The 23,471-nt window shown below is 36.2% G+C and overlaps 1 protein-coding gene across 15 annotated transcripts in view; it reads left to right on the top strand.

The window, feature by feature from the left end:
* The window catches only part of CASK (calcium/calmodulin dependent serine protein kinase), a 314,683-nt gene that overhangs the window by 46,646 nt on the left and 244,566 nt on the right, over nt 1-23,471 (top strand). For 8 of the 15 annotated variants that reach the window (XM_064483256.1, XM_064483257.1, XM_064483260.1 and 5 more), the window contains exon 2: nt 15,137-15,249. The exons of 1 other annotated variant lie outside the window; for it this stretch is intronic. In XM_064483256.1, coding sequence (XP_064339326.1) covers nt 15,137-15,249 — 113 coding nt within the window. Of the gene's footprint in view, nt 1-15,136; nt 15,268-23,471 lie in introns of all 15 variants that reach the window. 6 more of the 15 variants (XM_064483255.1, XM_064483254.1, XM_064483258.1 and 3 more) reach the window with 1 other exon arrangement.

Consider the following 23,471-nt stretch of genomic DNA (forward strand, 5'->3'; position numbering starts at 1 on the left):
TGGTCACTCAATGGAGCTGCCAAAAAAAATTCATGTGTTAAAAACATCTTGTTCTTTTATATGATCTCAACCCATCTGTTTTGTATCTGTGCTAGATATTCTTCGTGCTTCATTCCTTATTTTTTCATATTGGTTGCTATAAAATAAAGGATTTGATTAAAGTACAGGAAATACTAATTGCATATGTATTGATTTTTAATGAACTGATGAATAGTCATTGCTTAAAATGTTTCTAATTTTATGATCTCATTCTATGTCTATTTACTGATTTAAGCTTGTGTTTAAAATTGTCTATCTTCAATCCAGCATTAATTAGGAATTGTGAAGTTTCTTTGTCTTCTAGGTCTTGAGTTTATTTGTAACTTCACCAAAAAACAGTGATCATGTGGATAAAATAAGTAGTTTATTTCCATTTAGTTATATCTTGTGGTGGTAAACTATTTTAGTGATTGAGGCCTATATTTAATCTTGTCACATTATACAAACTGAAATTTGTTTTAAGCAAACGGTTTAAATAGTCAGACAAACAAAAGATTGACTTTATTTTGAGCTAATCATTGTCAACTAATTTTATAAACTTTTAGATCGAAAAGCTTTTTGAATTTTAGGAGCTACGTTTGGTTCTCTGCCATTACAAAACGCTATTTTTGTAAAATACCTCAAGTTTACAAGGCCTGTTTTGAAACATTAAAGTGTTTAAGAACAGATGTTAGTATGTTTTAAAAGTTAAAAGTCTGCTTTTGAGTTTTAATTATGATAACAGGAAGATTTTGAATTGGAAGTCAACATCTCTAGGAAAATTTATTTTTGAAGAAGTACTTTAAAATTAATTAGCATGTTATATGATTTTACAGCTTTTATCTACCTTTTACTAATTGACATTGACAAATAAAAATTTTTATTTCTACTAGATAAGTGAAAATCTCCCCCAAGAGATTAAGGAGCTATAAAAGCTATTAAAGAGCTTTAAGTTTAGATTAACTGAAATATAATGCAAGTGTCTTGAAGATGACATCCATGCTTATGCATACTAAAATGGATTTACCTGTCCAATTGTCCATCCAGAAAACACTTACTGAGTCTTCACTGGCATAATGTCAGACATAGTTCTACATGCTAGAGATAAGATGGATAAGAGAAAATCCCTGCCCTCAAAGAGCTAGTATAGTCAACCAATAGATCTTTTTTTAAAAGCTGACCTTCAGTTTTGTATAACTATTTATGTAGGTTACTGTAACCCCTAACTTTCCTCACGTTCTATAATGTGTAAGACCAAATAATGAGATTGTAATTAAAAACACCATTTCCCAACCAATGTGCCATGACTGAAATACGCTGACTAGACTCTGGCATCTTAGTTCTCCTTTTAGACTCAGGAAGGCTGTGAGACTGAGTGAGTGCGTGTTATACATGTGCATATGTGCATATGTGATGTGTGGAGACAACAGAAAGCTCCCCTCATTCTAGTATATTTTTGGCTGGTTTGATGTTTCTCAACCTTTTGGGCTTTAGAGAATATCAGTTACTTATATGAGACTCTAAAATTCTGAGCCAGGAGTCATGGAAAACTATATAATGGACCTGATGAGTTTAATGGCTACCATTTTTAACTTGATATATTGGACATAAAAGAGCTGTCACTTCTCTCCTAATTTTGAATAGAACGGGTTCCTGATGCTAGCCAATGAAAAAGGTTGAAAATGCACAGACTTCCATTTCTAGGGCAAGTCTAGTGGTATAAGACTTACTTTTAACTGCCCCTTCTTCATTAAATACATCTAAATGCCCTAGCAGTTATTCAGCAGACAGCAATAGAAGAACTCTGGAAATTGGAAAGAAGGAGGCAGACCAAGTAGGAACCTCAGCACTTGAGGAATGACTGTGTGGAGAGTTCACGAGGTTTTCTTTTTCCCTTCCATTTACTCCTGGGCTGGGTGCTAGAGAGACCTACTACACAGAACCACCAAAGGGCATAGAAAACAAAAACACAGGACTGCTTTCTCTAGGAAAGGAGAAGCTCATCAGAGACCTAGTTGGGTCCACACCTGGGGCCCGGTGGGCAATCTGATCTGCCCACAGCCCCAGCAGGAGCAGTGAATGCCCCAGCCGTCCCAGCCTTTGCTCCACAGCCGGGGCTTGGCAGGCAGTCTGCTCTGCCAGCACCAGCACACATGGCCATTTCAGCCCCCATGCCACAACCCAGGCCCCAGTCACCTGATCTGCTGACAACAGCAGCAGGAGCAAAGGCCAGGCTATACCAGCCTCTATTCTACAACCCGCCCTGATGGGCGGTCTAATCTGTGGGTGGTGGTAGCAGCGGCCTGGGCATTTCGTCTCCGCTGCCCTCCACCCCATGGCAGGAGGAGTCCCAGGCCCAGTAGCTTCTGACCCCTTCTCCCTCAAGGTAGCCCTGGGAAGCACCTTTTGTCCCTGCAGGTGGCATCAGCAGGGATTGACTGGGAACCCCCAGTAGCACCAAAAGAATGAAGCAGACTAAAATAACATTGTAAGGGCTCAGAAAACTAAAGTGTCATTGGAACTAAAGTCCACAAACTTAGTCTAGAGCATACACACTACAGGGTGACTGCCTGCTAAAATAGATCTGTGATCAAGGGTCTCCTTACAATGACCAGAATATACAGGATACAGTTGAAAACCATTTGTCATACCAAGCACCAGGAAAACCACAATTTGAATGAGAGAAGAAGACATTCAACTGAGGCTGATAGTGAGTTGAATCAAATGTTGGAATTATCTCGAGGTTTTTAATTCATCTGTCGTAAAATTGCTCTAAGAATTGGTTACAAATTTTCTTGAAACAAACAAAAGGATAGATGATCTCAGCAAAGTAGAGCCAAGAGCATTTCCTAATGAATTGGATTTGGACTGTGAAAGGAAGAAAGAGATCAAGATTGGCACCATAATTTTTGGCTAAGCATCTGTAAGGAAACACCGCGTTGGCCTTCATGCATGATGGCAAGAGGGGAGATCAGGAGTTCAATTTCAGATGTGTTGTGGGATATGATGGCCCTTTCTCTTCTTATCCTCCGTGCTCAATATATCGTGTGCCTTATTGGTTAAAAGGAAGTCCTTATATGAGCACTGAAGGATTAATCCATCTTTGGGAAACTGGTTAACAGTGAGCATTACTAACTTGCATACTCTGTGTAACAAGCAGGGACTTCTGTTCCTTACCTAACTTGAAAAATTCCCCAACTGTTTGAATATTGAATTTCGTTATCTTACATAAACAGTTATATCCACTTACTTTATACTTTAATTTTCTGATTTTATCCCCTAAAGCAATTACTTTCCAGATCATCTACTTTACTTCTTTAGACCTAGAAACTGATTACTACAATTATGATTCAAAACCTATTTTCTGCTGCCCTGCACTGAGTTTAGTAATTTGGTGTAAATGCTTATTTCCTTTGTATGCTTTGCCTTTTTGTTAACTGCTTTTTGGTTAAAAGACCAGAGGTTGCATTATTGCCTGCTGAATATGCTTATATTAGCATTTGTAAAAAGTAGATTACTTCAGGGAGTATTAATGAATACACATTTAAATTGCATAGTTAAATCTTGTCCATCTTTTACTAAGAAAACAGTTGGATTACTCCCCTTTGTAAGAATTTAAACAACCATTTATATGCCATATTTGAGGAAGAGAATATTTGTTTCAGAAAAATAGTTGTTTAAAATCTGAGTGGTTCATGGCCATTACAACCTCATAATTTGTATTTGTATTGTTATTATAAATATTAAAATTTAGATCATATCTAAAGTGTTTTTCAGGGAACACTAATGAGTAGTAGGTGCTACATGGGTGATGTGGGTAGAGGGTGGTGGAGGAGAGACGCTTGTTTCTTAACTTCAAGACTTGGCTAGCAGAGGGGGTATATAGCTCAGTGGTAGAGCATTTGACTGCAAGACTTGGCTGCTGCTGTGTAATGTGAATATGGGGTGGCGGTGGAGGGTAGGTATTGTATTTGGTGTTTCCCAAACTTACTTGCAGAGAAATTTTTATTCTTTAAGGATTCCACAAGATGCCAATTTGGGAAACCCTGATTTAGGTTGTTAGCTAATTACATTTTTGTTTTTATGCTACTGTGTAAGTTTTGCATAATCCTGATGTAACTAAAATGAATAATAGAGAAAGCAGTATTGCTGGCTTTGTGATTTCTTTCACTAACTTACTTAATTTAAATTTGATTTTATTTAGTTCAGAAATAGATCTTTTTATGGAGATCCATAAAACATGGTTCTGAATGGGAAGAGATTAAAAGTACTCTACAGAAGTATCAGTGAAAAAAAATCTGTTAATGAAAATAGCAACTTCTGAGCTCAAATATTAATTCCCCCTCCCCCTTTTAGATGCAGAGTTGCAACTAATGGCAGGCAACAATACTACTATAGGATAATGTAGCATGTGGAAAACAACCTATGTTAGTGACATATGGACAGAACACATTCCCTTTATAAATAGGATTTATGATGTAATTTCATACTGTCAGACTTCCATAATTATTAGGTTTGGTTTATAAAGACTGGATTATGCACGTAGAATTTGACAGTTGTGATAACGTTAGTACGGTCATTTCAATATCTGCAAGAGATTGCTTCCAGGACCCCGGCAGATACCAAAAATCCTCTGATGCTCAAGTCCCTTATTAAATGGCATAGTATTTGTATATAACTGAGGCACATCCTCTCATATACTTTACCTCTAGATTACTTATAATACCTAATACAATGTAAATGCTGTATAAATAGTTGCTGGTGTGCTGCAAATTTAAGTTTTGTTTTTTAGAACTTTCTGGAATTTTTTCTCCTGAATATTTCCAACCTGTAGTTGTTTGAATCCACAGATACAGAACCTGTGGATATAGAGGACCAGCTGTACTAATTATAAGTAATTAAGTTCATGAACACCAGGAGAAAAGGTCAGGCCTGAGTTTCCAAAAAGTTGTTTCTCTACTAAATATTTTCATTGGACCAGTTTCTGATACAGAGTTCTACATTTAGGAAATAGCGAAATGTGAATGTGTAGCTCTTAATTGAAAAATGGAAATTATGCTTTTCTTGTGCCAGCCTTGAGAAGAATGGAGAGAACTTCTGTGTTCAGGTCTAGGGCAGACCCTTCTAAACACTTGGTCTTCGTGTTTGTATTTCTGCAAGATACTGTGTTCTAAGAGCTTGCCTTTAGTACTTTTTTTTTTCTTTCTGGACTTCTTGTAGTCCTTCAGTGAGGATGTTTCCAGCAATTGCTTGGAGAGGAATTGGGGGATATGTTCATGTTTTCTGGGATTCTGTCTTCTGTCCCTTCAGGGTCTGTACTCTGATTTGCATCAGTGGCTTCAGTTACCTCCTGCTCACTCATGCCTCCCAGGGAGTAAAGAGATGAGAACTTAGAGTTTAGAGTTTGATATGTCTAGGCTTCAGTCCTGACTTTGCCATTCACTGACTGTTTGACCATAGACAACCTAGCTTAGCCTCAGTTTCCTAATCTATAAAATTGGGGCTAACGGTATTAGCCATTATGATAAATTATGGTAAATGAGAGAATCTATATAAAGTTCTTAGCAGCATGCTTGGCACGTGGTATGTTGCAAACGGTAGTTGATATTGTCTTCATCATCTACATGTTGATCCTTTCCTTGAACTTTATACTCCTATCTAATTGTGCTCTCTAAATCTCTGCCTTGATAGTCCATGGAAATCAATATTTTGGGAATTGATATTTTCAAAATACAACCCTGGGTCTCCTTTCTTTCTCAGCCTTCTACGGGTTCTTATCTCCTGTAGTCACGCTCTCATTTGGTGGTATCATTATTTATGCTGTAGCTGTTACCGGAAATCTGTATGTCATTCTTTCAACCGACCACCAGTCATCCCCTAGCTAATCATTCACTACGTTGTCTTGTCAATTTATTTTAAGTATCTCTCAGTTGCCTTTACCGTATTGGTTTAGGTCTTTATTACATTAGCCCAAGCATAAGATGATAACTTCCTGACTGGCCCTCACTCATTCCTCAGTCCATCTTCCATTCCTCTGTCACAGTGATCTCTGCCCCCCTTCTCCTTTTCCAGCTACTTCTCACCCTCCAGTTTTACATGCCAGCAATAGCAAACAGCGTGTAGTACCCAGCACACACCATGCTTTGACTTGGCTTCTGGCTGTTGCGTATGCTACTACTTATTTCTGGAATTTTCCCCTTTCCCTTGTTGGCCTGAAAAAACTTGTATTCATCTTTCCAAGCTCACTTTGGTGCCCCTGTCTCATAGAGGCCTTCTCTGCCTATCTTTTTATCCACAGACAATAAATTCTTAGTATTATACTATTTCAATACTTTGTTCTATAACATTATACTGAAATTATGTACATATTCCCGCAGCAGTCTGTTAGATTGGGAGTATTCTGAGGGTAAGAATTGCTTTATTCTCTTTTGTTGTTGTTGTTCTTTGTATTTTTTGTCTTATTTTCATCAGGGAAAATGAGGTAAATCAATAAGATAAAATGTGTGAATATCAATAGAACTTTTTTAATGTCAGTGCTTCAATATCTGTGAAAGTTGTTTATATATTTAGCTAAAAAGGCCTAAACATGTACAACCAAGTCAGAATTCTTACTTTGGGTTGTGTTTATCTTTCAGTCCCTCATGTTTTCTTTTCCATTTGTTTCCTCTTATGTCTACTCCCCATCTCCCTGTTTCTTACCTGTTACAAAAATCTTTTTTCTCCTCTCTTAGCAACTCTCCTTGATACATGCTCCATGAAACAGGAGCTAACAAAGACCGAGAGTCCGCATCCCTCCACCTTGGCTTTGACTAACCCGAGACCTTCAGACACGCTCACACAGACACACACCAGTCACATTTTCCAGAACTTTTGCATCCGCGGAGACTACATATGCTCTGCAGTCCTCTCATGAAAGTGATAAAAAAAAAGCGCTGAATGTAGCATATTTTGACTCAGATCAGAGGATGACGTGCTACTTAAAACCTAAGACAAAGTCTACTAAACTTTTCACTGAACTATCAAAGTTTGACAGAAGTACTAATTATGCCAATACAGGTTCCAAGTTAGTAAATGCTTGTCTTAACTCCATGAATTACTCATCTTTGACAGTTGAGCCAAATTTGTTCTGTTAACCTATTGGAGATCCCTTGCCAGCATTTTCAAAGAAACCTCCCCTTTCTATTTTCAAGGAGTGGTCTGAACTGTACTGAACTTAATTCCTTTGTCAGATCTTTAATTGTTAACATTTAGGCAACAGTGGCTGAGATGTTGATTTTATTAATTTCCCACTTCATGTGTGTTTCTTTAACAGTAGCTGTGACTAGGCAAACTTTTTTTCCTTTAGTTTAGTCACTGTACCTAAAGTAACACAGCTTGGTATGTGTGTGAAAATGTATATGTTGGAGGTGGGAGTGAGTACTAGAAGTATTAAAGAGAAAAAAAGTTTCAGAGCAACATTTCTGTTCCCCTATCACTACCACAAAGAAACAGGAAGACAAGGAAAGGATTTATTAATGGAATGATATGTATAAGCTCTTTAGTGGTAATGACTAAGCTAATAGTGTTGAAATAAGAGGAAAAGGACCATTGTTATCTTTATTAGGTATCATTTTTATATACATTTATGTGTTTACAGACTATCATTTTCAGTATTATATTCTTACTGCTAATGTTGTCATTATTACTATTATATTTTCGCATCATTTTTACCCACCTACCATCTATTTCCATCAATTACTAACATCAGAACTGTACAGGCAGTAGTAGAAAGATACAGATTTAGAAAATGAGTAGAAAAATACACAGAAGTGCCATGATTTCTCAGAATTGTATATACTTACGTAAAATTGTATGATTTGATAAATTTTTCAGTGGTTTGTTCATTCCTAGTTTATCATTTTTGATGTATCACTCACCAGATATTTCTTGAGGGCCTGATATACTACTAGGCACTCATTGAGTCTCTAATATAAATACATGTAATATACTATTGCATATATATTATATAATATAAACACACACACACACACACACACACACACAGAGTCAATGGTCATTATTTGTGGTAGTTATGTTCTGTATAGTTGCCATGAACACTGAATGACTGAATACTGAATCATTGCTCCTAGAGGAAACTCAGAATTAAGTTCTGGGGAGCCTCTGATCACGTTTTCTTCAACCAGTCAATATATAACCTGTTTAAAGACACCTTAATTCATATATATAGTTGATTCATTAATATGGAACCCATGACCAACAGTCCTTTAATTTATGCCTGAGTGAAGCTTACCTAACACGTGTATTTTCTCCGTAAGGCACACCACAGCCTTCTTGCACTCAGGCATACAAGAGAGTACTTGGAAAGTACACTTGGGGGCCATTTAAAGAGTGAAATCAGCCCCAAAAAGCACAAATGCACTAATTAAATGGCAAAAAGGACACTTGCTTACAGTATAAGAGCTGAAACAAGTTAGAGCATCACCTTGTTTGACCTTAGCTGGTAACGTGTGAGTCAGGTGACTCAAAATTTTCGCTGCTGTGCACTACCCGTGAATGACTGAAAGTGCTGTGAGTATTGATTTTGGGTTACAAATAAATTTCAGTGAGTAAATGAATTTACAAACACTTAATCTGCAAATAATGAGGACTGACTATATATCAACTGTGTTGTGTGTGTATGTGTATGTATATATGAAATTATTCTTGGTCTTCATTTGCCCCCTCCTTTTCTTCCTTTTGGTTAATTGGCTATTCTTCATGGTTTTCCTACATCTATCATAGTACATTGCACAGTTTTATAAATATAAGCTTCTAGGCCTGTGACATGGACGGGAAATTCATCTCATTTATTGAAAGTTTTCTGAGATAGATGTAAGTTTTTATAAACCTCTCACAGGGTGAGAACTTAATATTACAGATGGCACTCCAAAGTTTACATGTAATAACTTAGCACATTAAATTTAGTTCAATTAAATGTAAAATTACAGTTAGCATAATTCATATTGACTTTATTATATTTGAGATGCAAACACTCTTTTTGTTCATATATATATATATCAAGTCATTTAAAATAACTTGTACAGCTATTTAAAAAGTTAAGCCCTCTTTTGATTAGCAAGATCTTAGGGATGTACCCCATAGCCTTTAAAAATGTTATTTTTACCTTTGAAATATACATATGGAGGAATGTATAAACTGCGTGTGTATTTTAAAGAATACTAATAAAATGAAAACCCGTAAGTCTATAATCCAAGTTAAGAATAGAATATGACTAGTAACTTTAAAAGCCCCTGTGTGTCCCTTCGCAATCACAACCACACCACTGTCGCCACCACACACTACCCTGGCTTTTGTACTAATGATGCCTTTTAGGTTTCTTTACAGCTTTACCATCCATGTTTGTATCCCTAAACAGTATATTGTTTATTCATTAAAAACTGAGTAGCAAGCACAAACTTAGCAATGTAGGGAAAGGGCAATAATACCACTATTGTGTGAAGACTCAGGAGAAGAGAAGCCGAACCAGTCTGGCTTCAGATACCTGAGAGCATACAGGAACCCCTGCTGGGGAGTCCACTGGCAAGATCCCGAGTAAATCCCAGAATCCCGAGCTCTTCGCAGCAGGACAGCCATGCTGTAGTGCGGGCTGCGTACTGAACGTCCAGCAGGAGTGCGGTCAGGGGGCAAGGGCTGCTCTGCGTGTCATGCTGTTCAGCTCCCTGAGGCCTGCCTCCTGCTCAGCTATTCCTGAGAACACTGCTGTGGAGTGAGGGGGAGCGGTCCTCTGCTGATCCAGGCGGCAGAGAAGAGCAGGAATCTCCTCAGCCCCTGGTCAGAAAAAGCAAAACAAAAGAACCTGGCCCCAGCTTACCCGGTCTTCCTGTTTTCAAGTTAAAAAGGTGATCAGTGGCATTGGGGATCTTTGATGGCTCTCTAGTTAACTGCTATTCAGTGCGTAACTGTCAGCCTGAGATCTCCTTCCCTTGTATTCCTAGGGGTTCCCTTTATGTATCTTCTGTGTTGGATTTTCTGTCTGCTGTCCCTCGGTGTGTACTCTATGGTTCTAGCAAACACATCCTACAATAATTTCTTCAGAAAGTGTGCATTGCAAGTACTTTATTGAGCTCTTTCATGTCTGAAAATGTTTTTATGATTATTGATTTTTCTGGCTGGAGATAGAATTTATAGATTATTAGAAATAATTTTCCATCATGATTTTGAAGATGTCGCTCTATTATCTTATTGCTTCTAGTGTTGCCATTGAGAGATCGGAAGGCACTGCAGTTCCTGAGCTATTGTGCGTCTACTCTATCATCCTCCCCTCCTGGTGCACCCTTACCCCCACTTCTGGATATCTGAACATTTGGGGCCCCACAGGGTTCTTAAATTTCACAGGGGCATGTGTGGACATGGATCTCTTAACCTATTTTGCTGAGTGCTTGGTGGGTCCTTTTAATTTGGGTGGCTCATGATTTAAGGTCTGGGAAATTTTCTTGGATTATTTCTTTGAGCTCCTCCCCTCCATTTTCTTTGTTCTCTAGGCTCTACTCTCTGAGAAATTTCTTCAACATTATCTGCCAGCCCTTCTGTTGAGTTTTAAATTTCGTCATGTGTTTATTTTTCAAGGGCCCTCTTTTTACTTTCTGAAAGTTCTGTTTCTGTTTCATAGTTATAATATCTTTCTGAGGATATTAATAGTAGATGGAGGTTTTTTTCTTCTTTGGTCTGTTTCCTCGAAATTGCTCTTTCTGTTTGTTTTGATCTCTATCTTCCAAATTAGAGACTCTTCTCTAAATGTCTTGGGAGCTTGATTGTCTACTCAAGAGTAGGAATAGAGCAATGGTTCTTGAGGGACATTTTACAATGTCTGTTGACATTTTTGGTTGTCAGAACTGGAGTGGGGTGCTACCGGCGTCTCTGGGTAGAGGCTGGAGATGCTGTTAAGCACCCTACAATGCACAGAACATCTGCCCACAGCAAAGAACTGTCCAGCCCAAAACATCACCAGTGCCGAGCTTGGAAAGCTGATGGTGAGCTCTGAATTTGCGGGCAGAACTTGTTGACTTTGGGTTTCGAGGGAGGATGATCTGGTTAAGTGGTTTGAAGAGCTTCATGTCATTATCTTTACATCTTTCCTTCTGGGCTGGTCAGATATTCAACAGAAGATCTTCCCTCTCCTGCCTGAAGGGTAAAGATCTAGCTTCTAACAGTCCCCCCTGTTAATAGGAAAAGGGGATGGGGTGTCTGCATTCAGTTTGTGTGTGATCACATAATCCTCTTGCTTTTCATATAGTAGATACTTCCTCGACTGCCTTGTGTCCCCAGTTCTAAGGCCCTGTGTTTTACCCTCTGCAGCAAATGGACCTCTGTGAGTATAAGGCAGGGCAGTTACCTAGTGGCACTGACTAGAGGAGGGGTATCTAAGACACTAACTGCTTCTCTAATAGATTTCACTCAAACATTGTTAGTTTAGCCCCTCTAGTTCCAGGGTTAACTGGTGCTACAAGTTCAGGCACTTCTTGAGGATTCTGTAGTGTAAACGGGTTTGGTTCTGAACTATTCTTACTTTCTCCTTGCAATTCAGCTTTCCTAAGTTTGCTAAGCCAGTTACATTAGTCCATCTGCTTTCTTGCTTCCAAAAGTTGATTATTACTGTTGTATTCTCTTATTCTCCCAGTCCTTTAAAAATTTTTTTTTAGTCCTTTGGCTATCATTTTAGTTGGTTTGGGGAGGAAAATTAATTTAGATGCATTTGCTGAATCTATCCTATTATCCTGGAGACCAACATACTGTATTCTAGCATAGCTTCGTTTAATTCTAGTCATCTTTTGATGCACAGTTGTCCCTCGGTATCTGCAGAAGTTTGGTTCTAGGATCCTCATGGATACCAAAAATCCACGGATGCTCAAATCCCTTATATTATATTATAAAATGGCATATTATTTGCATATAAGCTATACATAGCATCCTGTAACCCTTAAATCATCTCTCAATTACTTATAATGCCTAATACAATGTAAATACTATGTAAATAGTTGCCAATGCACAGCAAATTCAAGTTTTACTTTTTTTTGGAGCTTTTTTGAAATTTTTTTTTATCTATTTTCAATCCATGGTTGGCTGAATACACAGATGCAGGACCTGCAGATACAGAGAGCCAACTGTATTTACTTTTTGGTATCAGAATTGTTCAGTTCTTAGACTCAACCTTTCTTCACATAAATGAAAACTAGAGGAGATTATTCTGTGTCTGCATAGACACACAGCTGCATTCTTTTCAAAACCTTAGGGGAGTTAGAGCTAATATTCACTTGTGAAGTATTCTGGTTTAATTGACCTTTTACTTTAAAACAGAATTCTGCAAGCAGCCACCTGCCTTGAGTAGAACCTTGTGCCACAATCCTAATCAACATTCAGCATTCAGAAAGCATTGGATAAAGAATATATATTTTATCAAATCTGAAATGCTATCAATTATCTTATCATTCCATTTTGATTAATACCCTGGCCAGAGTTAGTGGAAATAGGAGAAAGATAAGAGTTTATGATGATGGCTTATAACTACCTCTTAATATTTTCCTACACACAATTATTCAAGAATCAACTGTACTATAGACTAATAATTTAAGGATGAAATTTCAAGGTGAAAAAAGAGTTGTTCAGACTGAAACCTTAGGCCTCCTGAATTTTTGCCTTTCCTTAAACTGTCATTCAGGTATAATTCATAAGTAAGTGTAATACAGTAGATGTTTTATATACACTTTATTACCCGCCCCCCATTAAGATGAGAAACCAAGGCAGATTTTCTCATAGCCTACTTCTTTTTAGTCTGTCGACCAGATAAATATAAACAAGCCCTGCTAAAATTAAAGACACTATATACTTATTTAAATTTTTTATCAGTTTCCACTGAGTTTCTAGTTGATGGATTGAATCACGAAAATAACTGAAAGTGTATTTCAGTGTCTTTTTAGTGTACTAAATTTGATTCACCTTTTCTAACTCCCTGAATGTCACTGATGGACAGATCCTTGAAATGCTTTCCTGGTGACCTATCTTTAGGTCATCAGTAGTTCATAGATAAATTCATTTTCTTTGCCTCCCATTATAAAATTAGCCCTAAGAACTGAGGATTTGATTTGATTTTTGTTCACAGATTTAAACATGTTTTTGTTTTTTTTGGATCAGTATTCACTTTTCTCTCAATTCTTCCTAGCTTTCTTCATTCTACTATTACTAAAAGGTTGAGGGAGAAGCTATGTTTCTGTCCTCTCCTTTGTTCAAACAGGAAAAAGTGAAAAATTGACTATATTGACCACAAATAATCCCACGTACAGATCTCGGAAAGTATCCAAAAGGTGTAGTGAATTGAGGCACACTACACAAATGTATATAAAAATAGAGTCCCGAGGGTTTATGTGTGGACAAAATCCAATTATGCTAAACATTTCCTGAAATTGCTTGCTATTGTCAGGATAAGCAATCACAAGTAAGACATCTGATTGAGAATGAAAACATTTGTGGGAATCCTGACTTACATTGTTATAATGTCTTCTCACAGGGGAAAATCTTTGAATAGTTTTGAGTGATTATCAAAAAGGTCCTTTTTCTATAGAGTTCTGAAAGGTACATTATTACCATTTCTTTTCCTTCCAGTTTTGCTTTGTTAGGCTGCTTGAAGAGAGAGATTTGAAACTGTAGTGTAATTGATGTCCTGATGATGGCATGGTAAAATCAACTAATATGTATGATCTCAGAGAAATGTTTATATCTAGATTAGATAGTATTCTTTTGCTTGTCTTCTGAGTGAAAGAATAAAGGCAAGCTTATATTTTAAGGCAAGCAGTATCACAAGTGCCCTAGTGTAAATGAAGAACTTTTCTCTATCTTGATTGACAACGTGCATCCAGGGATACTGTTTCCACCTGTGAAACACCAATGAGAGAGAGTATTTTGTTTTGTTCCCTGAGGAGGGGGAACTACATACATGTATACATGTACATGTGCATGTGTGTATTTAATGACTTAAACTGTACTAGCCTTCAAATAAACTACTATAGTATATTACAGTTGCATTCTACATTATTCAGTAGTTGATTCAAGCATGTTGGATTGTGTTTAGTTCAGATACTTGTTTAATAACTATTAATCACAAGGAACCGTGTGTGTATGTGTTTTTAATGCCTGGGCTGGACATTGGTATTTTATCAACTATGCCAATTGATTCAATTGTATGGCCAGTATTGCGAGCCACCAGTTTCAGTTGAGGAGAGGACTGGGTAGGCAAATAACTGGACCAGTGATTCTGCTAGTAGAAATTACTTCCTTTCCTATGGCAATTTAGAAGGGATTTTAGTTTGAAGTTTGAGGAGGATGAAGGATTTCAGTGTGATTTGAAGTGAGACTGGAAAGGTTGTTGGAAACCAAACCATGCAGAGCTTTCTCTTTGTGAAGTGCCTATTCAAGTCTTCTGCCCAGACTTACTTGGAGTGTATTTTCTTATTTTATTTAAGAATTATTTATATATTTTGGTTCTTGATTAAATATGTGTTGCAAATACCTTCTCTCTATGGGATTTTAAGTGGAAACATAATATCAGATTTTCATTTTTAAAACATCACTGCAAGAATGAATGGGAGAAACAAATTTTCAGTGGTCTTGGTGGAAGCTGATAGTAGCTTAGACTAGGGTATGAGACATGGAGAGAAATGAACAGGATTAAGAGATATTTGAGATAAACTCAGTAGGACTTGTTAGTGAAGATTAGATAAGTGGTAGGTAAGGTGAGAGAATGATTTTTTTTTTTTGGTTCAAAAGGTAAAAGTTATATACACTACCACTGTGATCAATTTCATATTTTGTTTAAGATACTGATAATATAGAGAGAAAATTACAAAGATTATTTGCCTTGAACATAAGAATATGATTTCAAATTTTTAAATGTGTTTTTTAAATGCAAATTTGTTTCTTTTTTTTTGGTTCAGTAACTTTAAATCAGTTGCCTTATGAAGTTTAGAAAAATATGTTGAAAACATATATTAAATTCGACTTTGAAAACTGTGGCTTTAGGAACTTAAGAAAATCAACAAATTAAACTTGCCCTTTTTTTATTTTTTAGGGGTCCCTTCAGTGTTGTACGACGATGTATCAACAGAGAAACTGGGCAACAATTTGCTGTAAAAATTGTTGACGTAGCCAAGTTCACATCAAGTCCAGGGTTAAGTACAGAAGGTAAGAGATGGATTTCAAGTAAGTTATTTGATGTCTGGCTTTATTTCATCTTCAATCCATCTACCAACCTAACCTTCATCTGGGGGTGGGGAAGTGGAGGGTGTAATATAGTGGGAAGTGGGTGGAGACAGTTTAATTCAATTCCAGTTTGTCAGAATTCTAGAACATAGTATTTAAAAGATAGCTATAGTGATTAACAGACTTAGGAAGTCATCTAGGATTGCTATAGGCATATGTTTTTTGACTAGGAAGAAAGTAAAATCTGAACATATACTTTTTAGTGTCTAACTTTTAGTCATATACTATGGAACATGGGATGGGGAAGGTGAGAGGGGAATTATTGGCACAGATATAATCACTGCAGAGTCACAAGAAACTAAGGTGAATTCCCTTCAGGTCTATAACTTAGTACCCTTAGGATTCTGATCTAATAAAACTAAAAGAGTCATATGTCAAGTTTGGCTTAAGTCATTATGGTGTATATGCGAAAATTTGAAACTGCTAGGACTTGAAGTACTTAAACTTTTGTTTTGTTAAAGACGTTGATATGGATAATCATATTTAATTGTTTAAATATTTATAAATAGTATATAAACATTTTTAAATTTTTTTGCTGTTTTTAAAGCTATCGTTTCATGTAGCCATGATTCACATATGCTCATACTTCAGATGGCACTATTACTATATTAATTTTTCTAATTAGCCTGTCTTCTAACTTAAGACTTTTTCACAGTTCAGTAAAAGACGTATCCTTCTTTAGTCCTTCCCTTCTTAATCCCAAGAGCAATGCAGTTTATACTTAAAATTGGAAAGCCAAGACAGAGTATCCTATTTATTTTTGTCTAGTTATCTTACTTTGAAAGCCCACATACTGTGAGCTCCAAGTTAATCTATTCCTGCAGATCTTTTTTCCAGGATCATTACTTTTAAATACTCTTTTGAAATCCTTTAAATTATTATTATCCATATACTGATTATAGAAGATTCTTAGAAGTTGTTACTCATGAAGAATCAATAACTGATTTTTTTTTAGTGCTTTAATCTTTACATTCTTATGGTTAGATTTAGAGATTTTATATCTTATGGTTTTATATTCTGGAATTGACTATTACTACTTTTGAATGCAAATTATTTTATAAATTTAACAGAATTTAAAATTTACTTGTAAGCAGGTTTTATGTTTCCTAAAACTTTTAAACTGCATTTAAGTTTAATATGCCATATTTGATTTTCTGTACTTCAGTTGTCTACTAAGAACGAACACCTTTCTGAGTTCTGAGGTGGTTTTGTATAAACCTAGTTCTTTAAACATATAGATGGGTTGAATCCTTAATTCTCTTAAGTGTTTTGATACTGTTGATGAATTTAGTAAGATTCCAGTTTAAAATCACGAGTATAAATCAATTACTCAATATATCTATATTATGTTGATTTTGTTTATCATTATACCTAATTCTGAATCTACAGGCTAAACACATTTTTTAGGGAGAAAGTCAGTTACTTTCTCCATTGGCTGAGGTTGTTTATTGACAGATTTCTTTAGCAAGGAATCTGGAGCTATAGACCCAGACTGCCAGGCTGAATCTCTTTATATTGTCACCTAATCAGGGAGTCAAATACCAAAGTTAAAAAAGACGGAATTGGCATGTAGTCCATGTCTCTGAGGTTAAGTCTTGTCTTTACCTAATATAATATATGGGAAATTGAAGTTCACTCGTTTGTTGCTTTCACATTTCTTTGGATATATAAATGTCTTCAAGTCCTGTTTTAAAGACAAGGCTAGGTCATTCCATTCATTCTATATGGTAGGGCCACTAGCCATAGATATTAAATGATAGCCAGTTGAAATCTGGATATTACACATGATTTTATCTGGCTTTATCTGGTTTTGATCAGAGTTCAAGCGAAAATGTACAATTGGTCTTTAATATTTATGGCACCAGAATGTAGTTTTCCTATCTTCTTTAGCACAATGACAATCAAAATGATTAAGAAACAGAATCAAAATTTCATCTTCACTCCCCCCAAATCCCCCCCTTTTTTATTGAGGTATAGTCAGTTTACAGTGTTGTGTCAATTTCTGGTGTACAGCACCATGCTTCTGTCATACATGGATATACATATATTCATTTTCATATTCTTTTTCACTGTAGGACACCACAAGATACTGAATATATTTCCCTGTGCTATACAGTATATGTTTATCTGTTTTATATATACCAGTCAGTATCTACAAATCTTGAACTCCCAGTCTGTCCCTTCCCACCTCTCTCACCCCTGGCAACCACAAGTTTGTATTCTATGTCTATGAGTCTGTTTCTGTTTTATACTTATGTTCATTTGTCTTTTTTTTTTTTTTAGATTCCACATATGAGTGATCTCATATGGTATTTTTCTTTCTCTTTCTGGCTTACTTCACTTAGAATGACATTCTCCAGGGCCATCCATGTTGCTGCAAATGGCATTATTTTATCAGTTTTTATGGCTGAGTAGTATTCCATTGTAGAAATATACCACTTCTTTAGCCAGTCACCTGTCGGTGGACATTTAGTTTGTTTCCATGTCTTGGCTATTGTTAATAGTGCTTCTATGAACATTGGGGTGCAGGTGTCTTTTTGAATTAAGGTTCCCTCTGGATATATGCCCAGGAGTAGAATTGCTGGATCATTTGGTAAGTCTGTTTTCAGTCTTTTGAGGAATGTCCATACTGTTTTCCACAATGGCTGCACCAAACGGCATTCCCACGAACAGTGTAGGAAGGTTCCCTTTTCTCCACACCCTCTCCAGCATTTGTCATTTGTGGACTTTTGAATGGTGGCCATTCTGACTGGTGTGAGGTGATACCTCATTGTAGTTTAGATTTGCATTTCTCTGATAATTAGTGATATTGAGCATTTTTTCATGCGCCTATTGGTCATTCATATGCCTTCCTTGGAGAATTGCTTGTTTAGGTCTTCTGCCCATTTTTGGATCGGGTTGTTTGTTTTTTTTCTTATTAAGTCATATGAGCTGTTTATATATTATGGAAATCAAGCCCTTGTCAGTCTCATCTTTTGCAAATATTTTCTCCCATTCTGTAGGTCATCGTTTTGCTTAGAGTTTTCTTTTCTGTACAAAAGCTTATAAGTTTAATTAGGTCCCATTTGTTTATTCTTGTTTTTATTTCTATTGCTTGGGTAGACTGCCCTAGGAGAACATTTCTGAGATGTATGTGAGATAATATTTTGCCTATGTTTTCTTCTAGGAGATTTATTGTGTCTTGTCTTATGCTTAGGTCTTCTTTAATTTCCTTAATCAGTTTTGTAGTTCCCCATGTGTAAGTCTTTCACCTCCTTGGTTAGATTTATTCCTAGGTGTTTTATTACTTTGGGTGCTAATTTAAAAGGGATTGTTTCTTTATTTTCTTTTCCTGTTGCTTCATCGTTAGTGTAAAGAAATGCAACTGATTTTTGTACATTAATCTTGTATCCTGCTACCTTGCTGAATTCTTTTCTTAGTTCCAGCATTTTTGTGTGTGGAGGTTTTAGGGTTTTCTATATATAGTATCATGTCATCAGCATTTAGTGACAGTTTTACCTCTTCTTTTCCAATTTGGATCCCTTTTATTTCTTTTTCTTGCTTGATTGCTGTGGCTAGGACTTCCAAGACTATGTTGAATAGAAGTGTTGAGAGTGAACAACCTCGTCTTGTCCCAGATTTCAGTGGGAAGGTTTTCAGTTTTTCACCGTTGAATACTATGCTGGCTGTAGGTTTGTCATATATAGTTTTTATTATGTTGATATATGTTCCCTCAATACCCACTTTGGTGAGGGTTTTTATCATAAATGGATGTTGAATTTTATCGAATGCTTTTTCTGTATCTATTGAGATGATCATATGGTTTTTCTCCTTTCTTTTGTGGATGTGGTGTATCACATTGATGATTTGCATGTGTTGAACCATCCTTGTGTTCCTGGGATGAACCCAACTTGATCATGGTATATGATTACTTTTATTTGCTGTTGGATTCTGTTTGGTAATATTTTGTTGAGGATTTTTGCATCTATGTTCATCAGTGATATTGGTCTGTAATTTTCTTCTTTGGTAGTGTCTTTGCCTGATTTTGGTATCAGGATGATGGTGGCTTCATAGAATGAGTTTGGGAGTACTCCCTCCTTTTCAATCTTCTGGAAGAGTTTGAGAAGAACCAATATGAGTTCTTTGTATGTTTGGTAGAATTCCCCAGTGAAACCATCTGGTCCTGGACTTTTGTTTATAGGGAGGTTTTTTATTGCTAATTCAATTTCATTTATAGTGATCCATTTGTTCAAGTGGTCGGTTTCTTCTTGATTCAGTCTTGGTGGACTGTATGTTTCCAGAAACTTGTCCATTTCTTCTAGGTTATCCATTTCATTTCCATATACTTGTTCATAGTATTCTCATATGGTATTTTGTATTTCTGTGGTATTGGTTGTAATTTCTCCATTTTCCTTTCTTATTTTTTTAATTTGTGCTCTCTCTTTTCTCTTCTTGGTGAGCTTGGCCAGAGGTTTGTCAATTTTGTTTACTCTTTCAAAAAGCAGCTCTTGGCTTGATTGATTTTTTTTCTATTTTTTTTAATCTCTGTTTTATTTATTTCTTCCCTGATCTTTATTATTTCCTTCCTTCTGCTGACTTCTGGTTTAGTTTGCTGTTCTTTTTCTAATCCTCTTAGCTGGTAGCTTAGATTGTTTATTTGAGAATGTTCTTTTTTTTAAGAAGGCCTGTATTGCTGTGAACTGACTTCTTAGGACTCCTCTTGCTGCATCCCATAGATTTTAATGTGGTTGTGTTTTCATTGTTGTTTGTCTCAAAGTATTTTTAATTTCTTCTTTGATTTCATCATTGACCCATTGGTTTTTTAGTAGCATGTTGTTTAATCTCCATGTTGTCATCTTTTTCTCATTTGTTTTTCTGTAGTTCATATTTAGTTTCATGGCATTGTGGTTAGGAAAGGTGCTTGAAATAATTTCTATCTTCTCAAATTTGTTGAGGCTTCTTTTGTGCCCAAGTACATGATCTATCCTAGAAAATGTCCCATGTGTACTTGAAAAGAATGTATATTCTATTTGAGGGGTTGTAATGTTCTGACAATATCAACCAAGTCTAATTGTTCTATTGTATGATTTAGTTTTTCTGTTGCTTGCCTTATTAATTTTCTGTCTGGAAGATCTGTTCAGTATTGTGAATGGGGTGTTAAAGTCTCCTACTATGACTGTATTCCCATCAGTTTCTCCCTTTATATATGTTAGTATTTGCTTTATGTATTTAGGTGCTCCTATATTGGGTGCATATATATTAACAAGTATCTTCATCTTGTATTGCTCCTTTAATCATTATATAATGTCCTTCTTTATCTTTCTTTGTTGCCTTTGTTTTAAAAGTCTATTTTGTCTGAAATCAGTATTGCTTCTCCTGCTTTCTTGTCATTTACATTTTCATGAAATATCTTTTTCCATCCTCTCACTCTCAATCTATGTGTGTCATTCTCCCGAAAGTGGGTCTCTTGTGTGCAGCATATTGTAGGTTCTTGTTTTCTTATCCAATCTGCCACTCTATGTCTTTTGATTGGAGCATTTAGTCCATTGACATTTATGGTGATTATTAATAGATATGTGTTAATTGCCATTTTGAACTTAGTTTTGCAGTTGATTTGGTGTTTCCTCTTTGTTCCTTTCTTTTTCTTTTTGTGGTTTGATAATTTTCCTTTGTATTATCTTGGTTTCTTTTTAGTTTTTGTGACTCTATTGTAAGCTTTTGGCTTGTAGTTACCCTGTTTTGTACATATATTAACCCATTACTATATCTGTTTGCTTTAAACAGATAGTAATATAGGCTCAAATCTATCCTACCAAAAACAAAACAAAACAAAGAGTAGGAAAAAAACTATAGTTTCTTGCTCCCCTCTCCCACCCTAAATGATTTAGATGTCCTTTTTTACAATTTCATGTTTATTCTGATGTAATTCATTGTAGTTACCGCCTTTCTAATTATGGTTTTTTCCTTTCTGTAGCATTCTGCTTATTTTCTATTTAGAGTAGACCTTTCAATATTTATTTTAGCATAGATTTAGTGTGACTAAATTCTTTTAGTTTTTACTTGTATGTGAAGTTCTTTATCTTTCCTTCTATTTTAAAGGATAGCCTTGTGGATAAAGTATCCTGGGTTGCACTTTTTTCTCATTCAGGACTTTAAATATATCTTGCCACTCCCTTCTGGCCTGCAGTGTTTGTGTAAAGAAATCAGCTGAAAGCCTTATGGGGGTCCTTTTGTAACTAACTCTTTGTTTTTCTCTTGCTGCCTTTAGAATCATTTCTTTATCCTTAACCCTGGCCGCTCTGATTATAATATGTCTTGCTCTGGGTCTGTTTGGGTTCCTCTTGTTTGGGACCCTCTGTTCTTCCTGTACTTGGATATCTGATTCCTTCTTTAGGTTTGGGAAGTTTTCAGTCATGATTTCTTCAAATTCCTTTCAATCCCCTTTGCTCTTTCTTCTCCTTCTGGGACCCCTATTATGCATAATTTGGCATGCTTTATATTATCCCAATGGTCCCTTATATTGTTTTCATTGGTTTTTATTTGTTTATCTCTCAGCTGTTCTGATTGGGTGACTTCTGTTGTCCTGTCTTCTAAGTCACTTACTTGTTCCTCTGCATTATTTAGCCTACTTTTTACAGCCTTTAGCTCAGCTCTTATCTCAGCAAATGAGCTTTCCAGTTATAATTGGCTACTCTTTATGGTGTCAGTTTCCTTTTTGACATATTCTCTGTCTCTATTCACAGTCTCTTTTAGTTCCTTCAGTACTTTCATCACTCCTATTTTGAAATCATGATCAGACTATCAAAGTCTATTTCATTGATCGTTCCTTCAGGGGATTTCTCTTGTTCTTTTAATTTGGAGTGCATTGCATTTAATTCTTTTAATTGGGGGTGCATTGCATTCCTACCAACAGTGTAGGAGGGTTCCCTTTTCTCCACACCCTCTCCAGCATTTATCATCTGTGGACTTTTTAATGATGGCCATTGTGACTGGTGTGAGGTGATACCTCAATGTAGTTTTGATTTGCATTCTCTGATAATTAGTGATATTGAGCATTTTTTCATGTGCCCATTGGCCATTTGTATGTTTTCATTGGAGAATTGCTTGTTTAGGTCTTCTGCCCATTTTTGGATTGGGTTGTTTTTTGTTATTTAATTGTATGAGCTGTTTATATATTCTGGAAATTAAGCCTGTGTCAGTTGCATCATTTGCAGATATTTTCTCCCATTCCTTAGGTTGTTGTTTTGCTTTGCTTATGGTTTCCTTTGCTGTGCAAAAGCTTCTAAGTTTAATTAGGTCCCATTTGTTTATTTTTGCTCTTATTTCTGTTGCCTGGGTAGACTGCCCTAAGAGAACATGGCTAAGATTTATGTCAGAAAATGTTTTGCCTATGTTTTCTTCTAGGAGTTTTATAGTGCCTTGTCTTATATTTAAGTCTTAAAGCTATTTTGAGTTTATTTTTATATATAGTGTGAGGGAGTGTTCTAACTTCATTGATTTACATGTGGCTGTCCTGTTTCCCAGTACCACTTGGTGAAGACACTGTCTTTTCTCCATTGTATATATTCTTGGGAGGCAGAGATTTTTTGTTTTCTTCACAACTTTGCTCTGACTATCTAGAACTGTGTCTGGCACCAAGTAAGTATTTAATAAATATTTATTGAGTTAATGAAGGAATATCACATAAGTTTTGTGAATTTGCTGAGGATTCTAGGGATGATGCAGTAAAGGAACAGTTTGATAGTTGATTAAGAAAGGTAAGTTTCTGCTTTTTGGCAGGTTACATCTGTAAATGGTAAATAGGCTGTCTTAGACTTTCATGGTCAGGACTCCAAAGTTGGGCTATGAAAACACGTGATTCTAATATTGTGTTTATCTATCCCCTTTTGCCTAGTTTAGCACTCTAGCATATTCAGACTGCTTTGCTGTGTATGCTTGCTCGGCAGTTTGCTAATGAGGTCATATAGTTAGTTCTGGTAGTGGGTGGTGACCCTTCTCCTATGAGAAATCAAGTCTAGGTGTCCTCAAAGTAAATTCTGCAGAGATCCCAGAGACCGATCAGGAAGTCTAAGGAGTGGATAAATGACTTGGAAAATATTACAGGGAAGAAAATTTATCCAAATGATCAGTAAGTGGTATCCAGCTTCATTAGTCATCAGAGACAT

This window comes from Camelus dromedarius, chromosome X (genome assembly GCF_036321535.1).
Source record: "Camelus dromedarius isolate mCamDro1 chromosome X, mCamDro1.pat, whole genome shotgun sequence".
In the NCBI taxonomy this organism is placed as follows: domain Eukaryota; kingdom Metazoa; phylum Chordata; class Mammalia; order Artiodactyla; family Camelidae; genus Camelus; species Camelus dromedarius.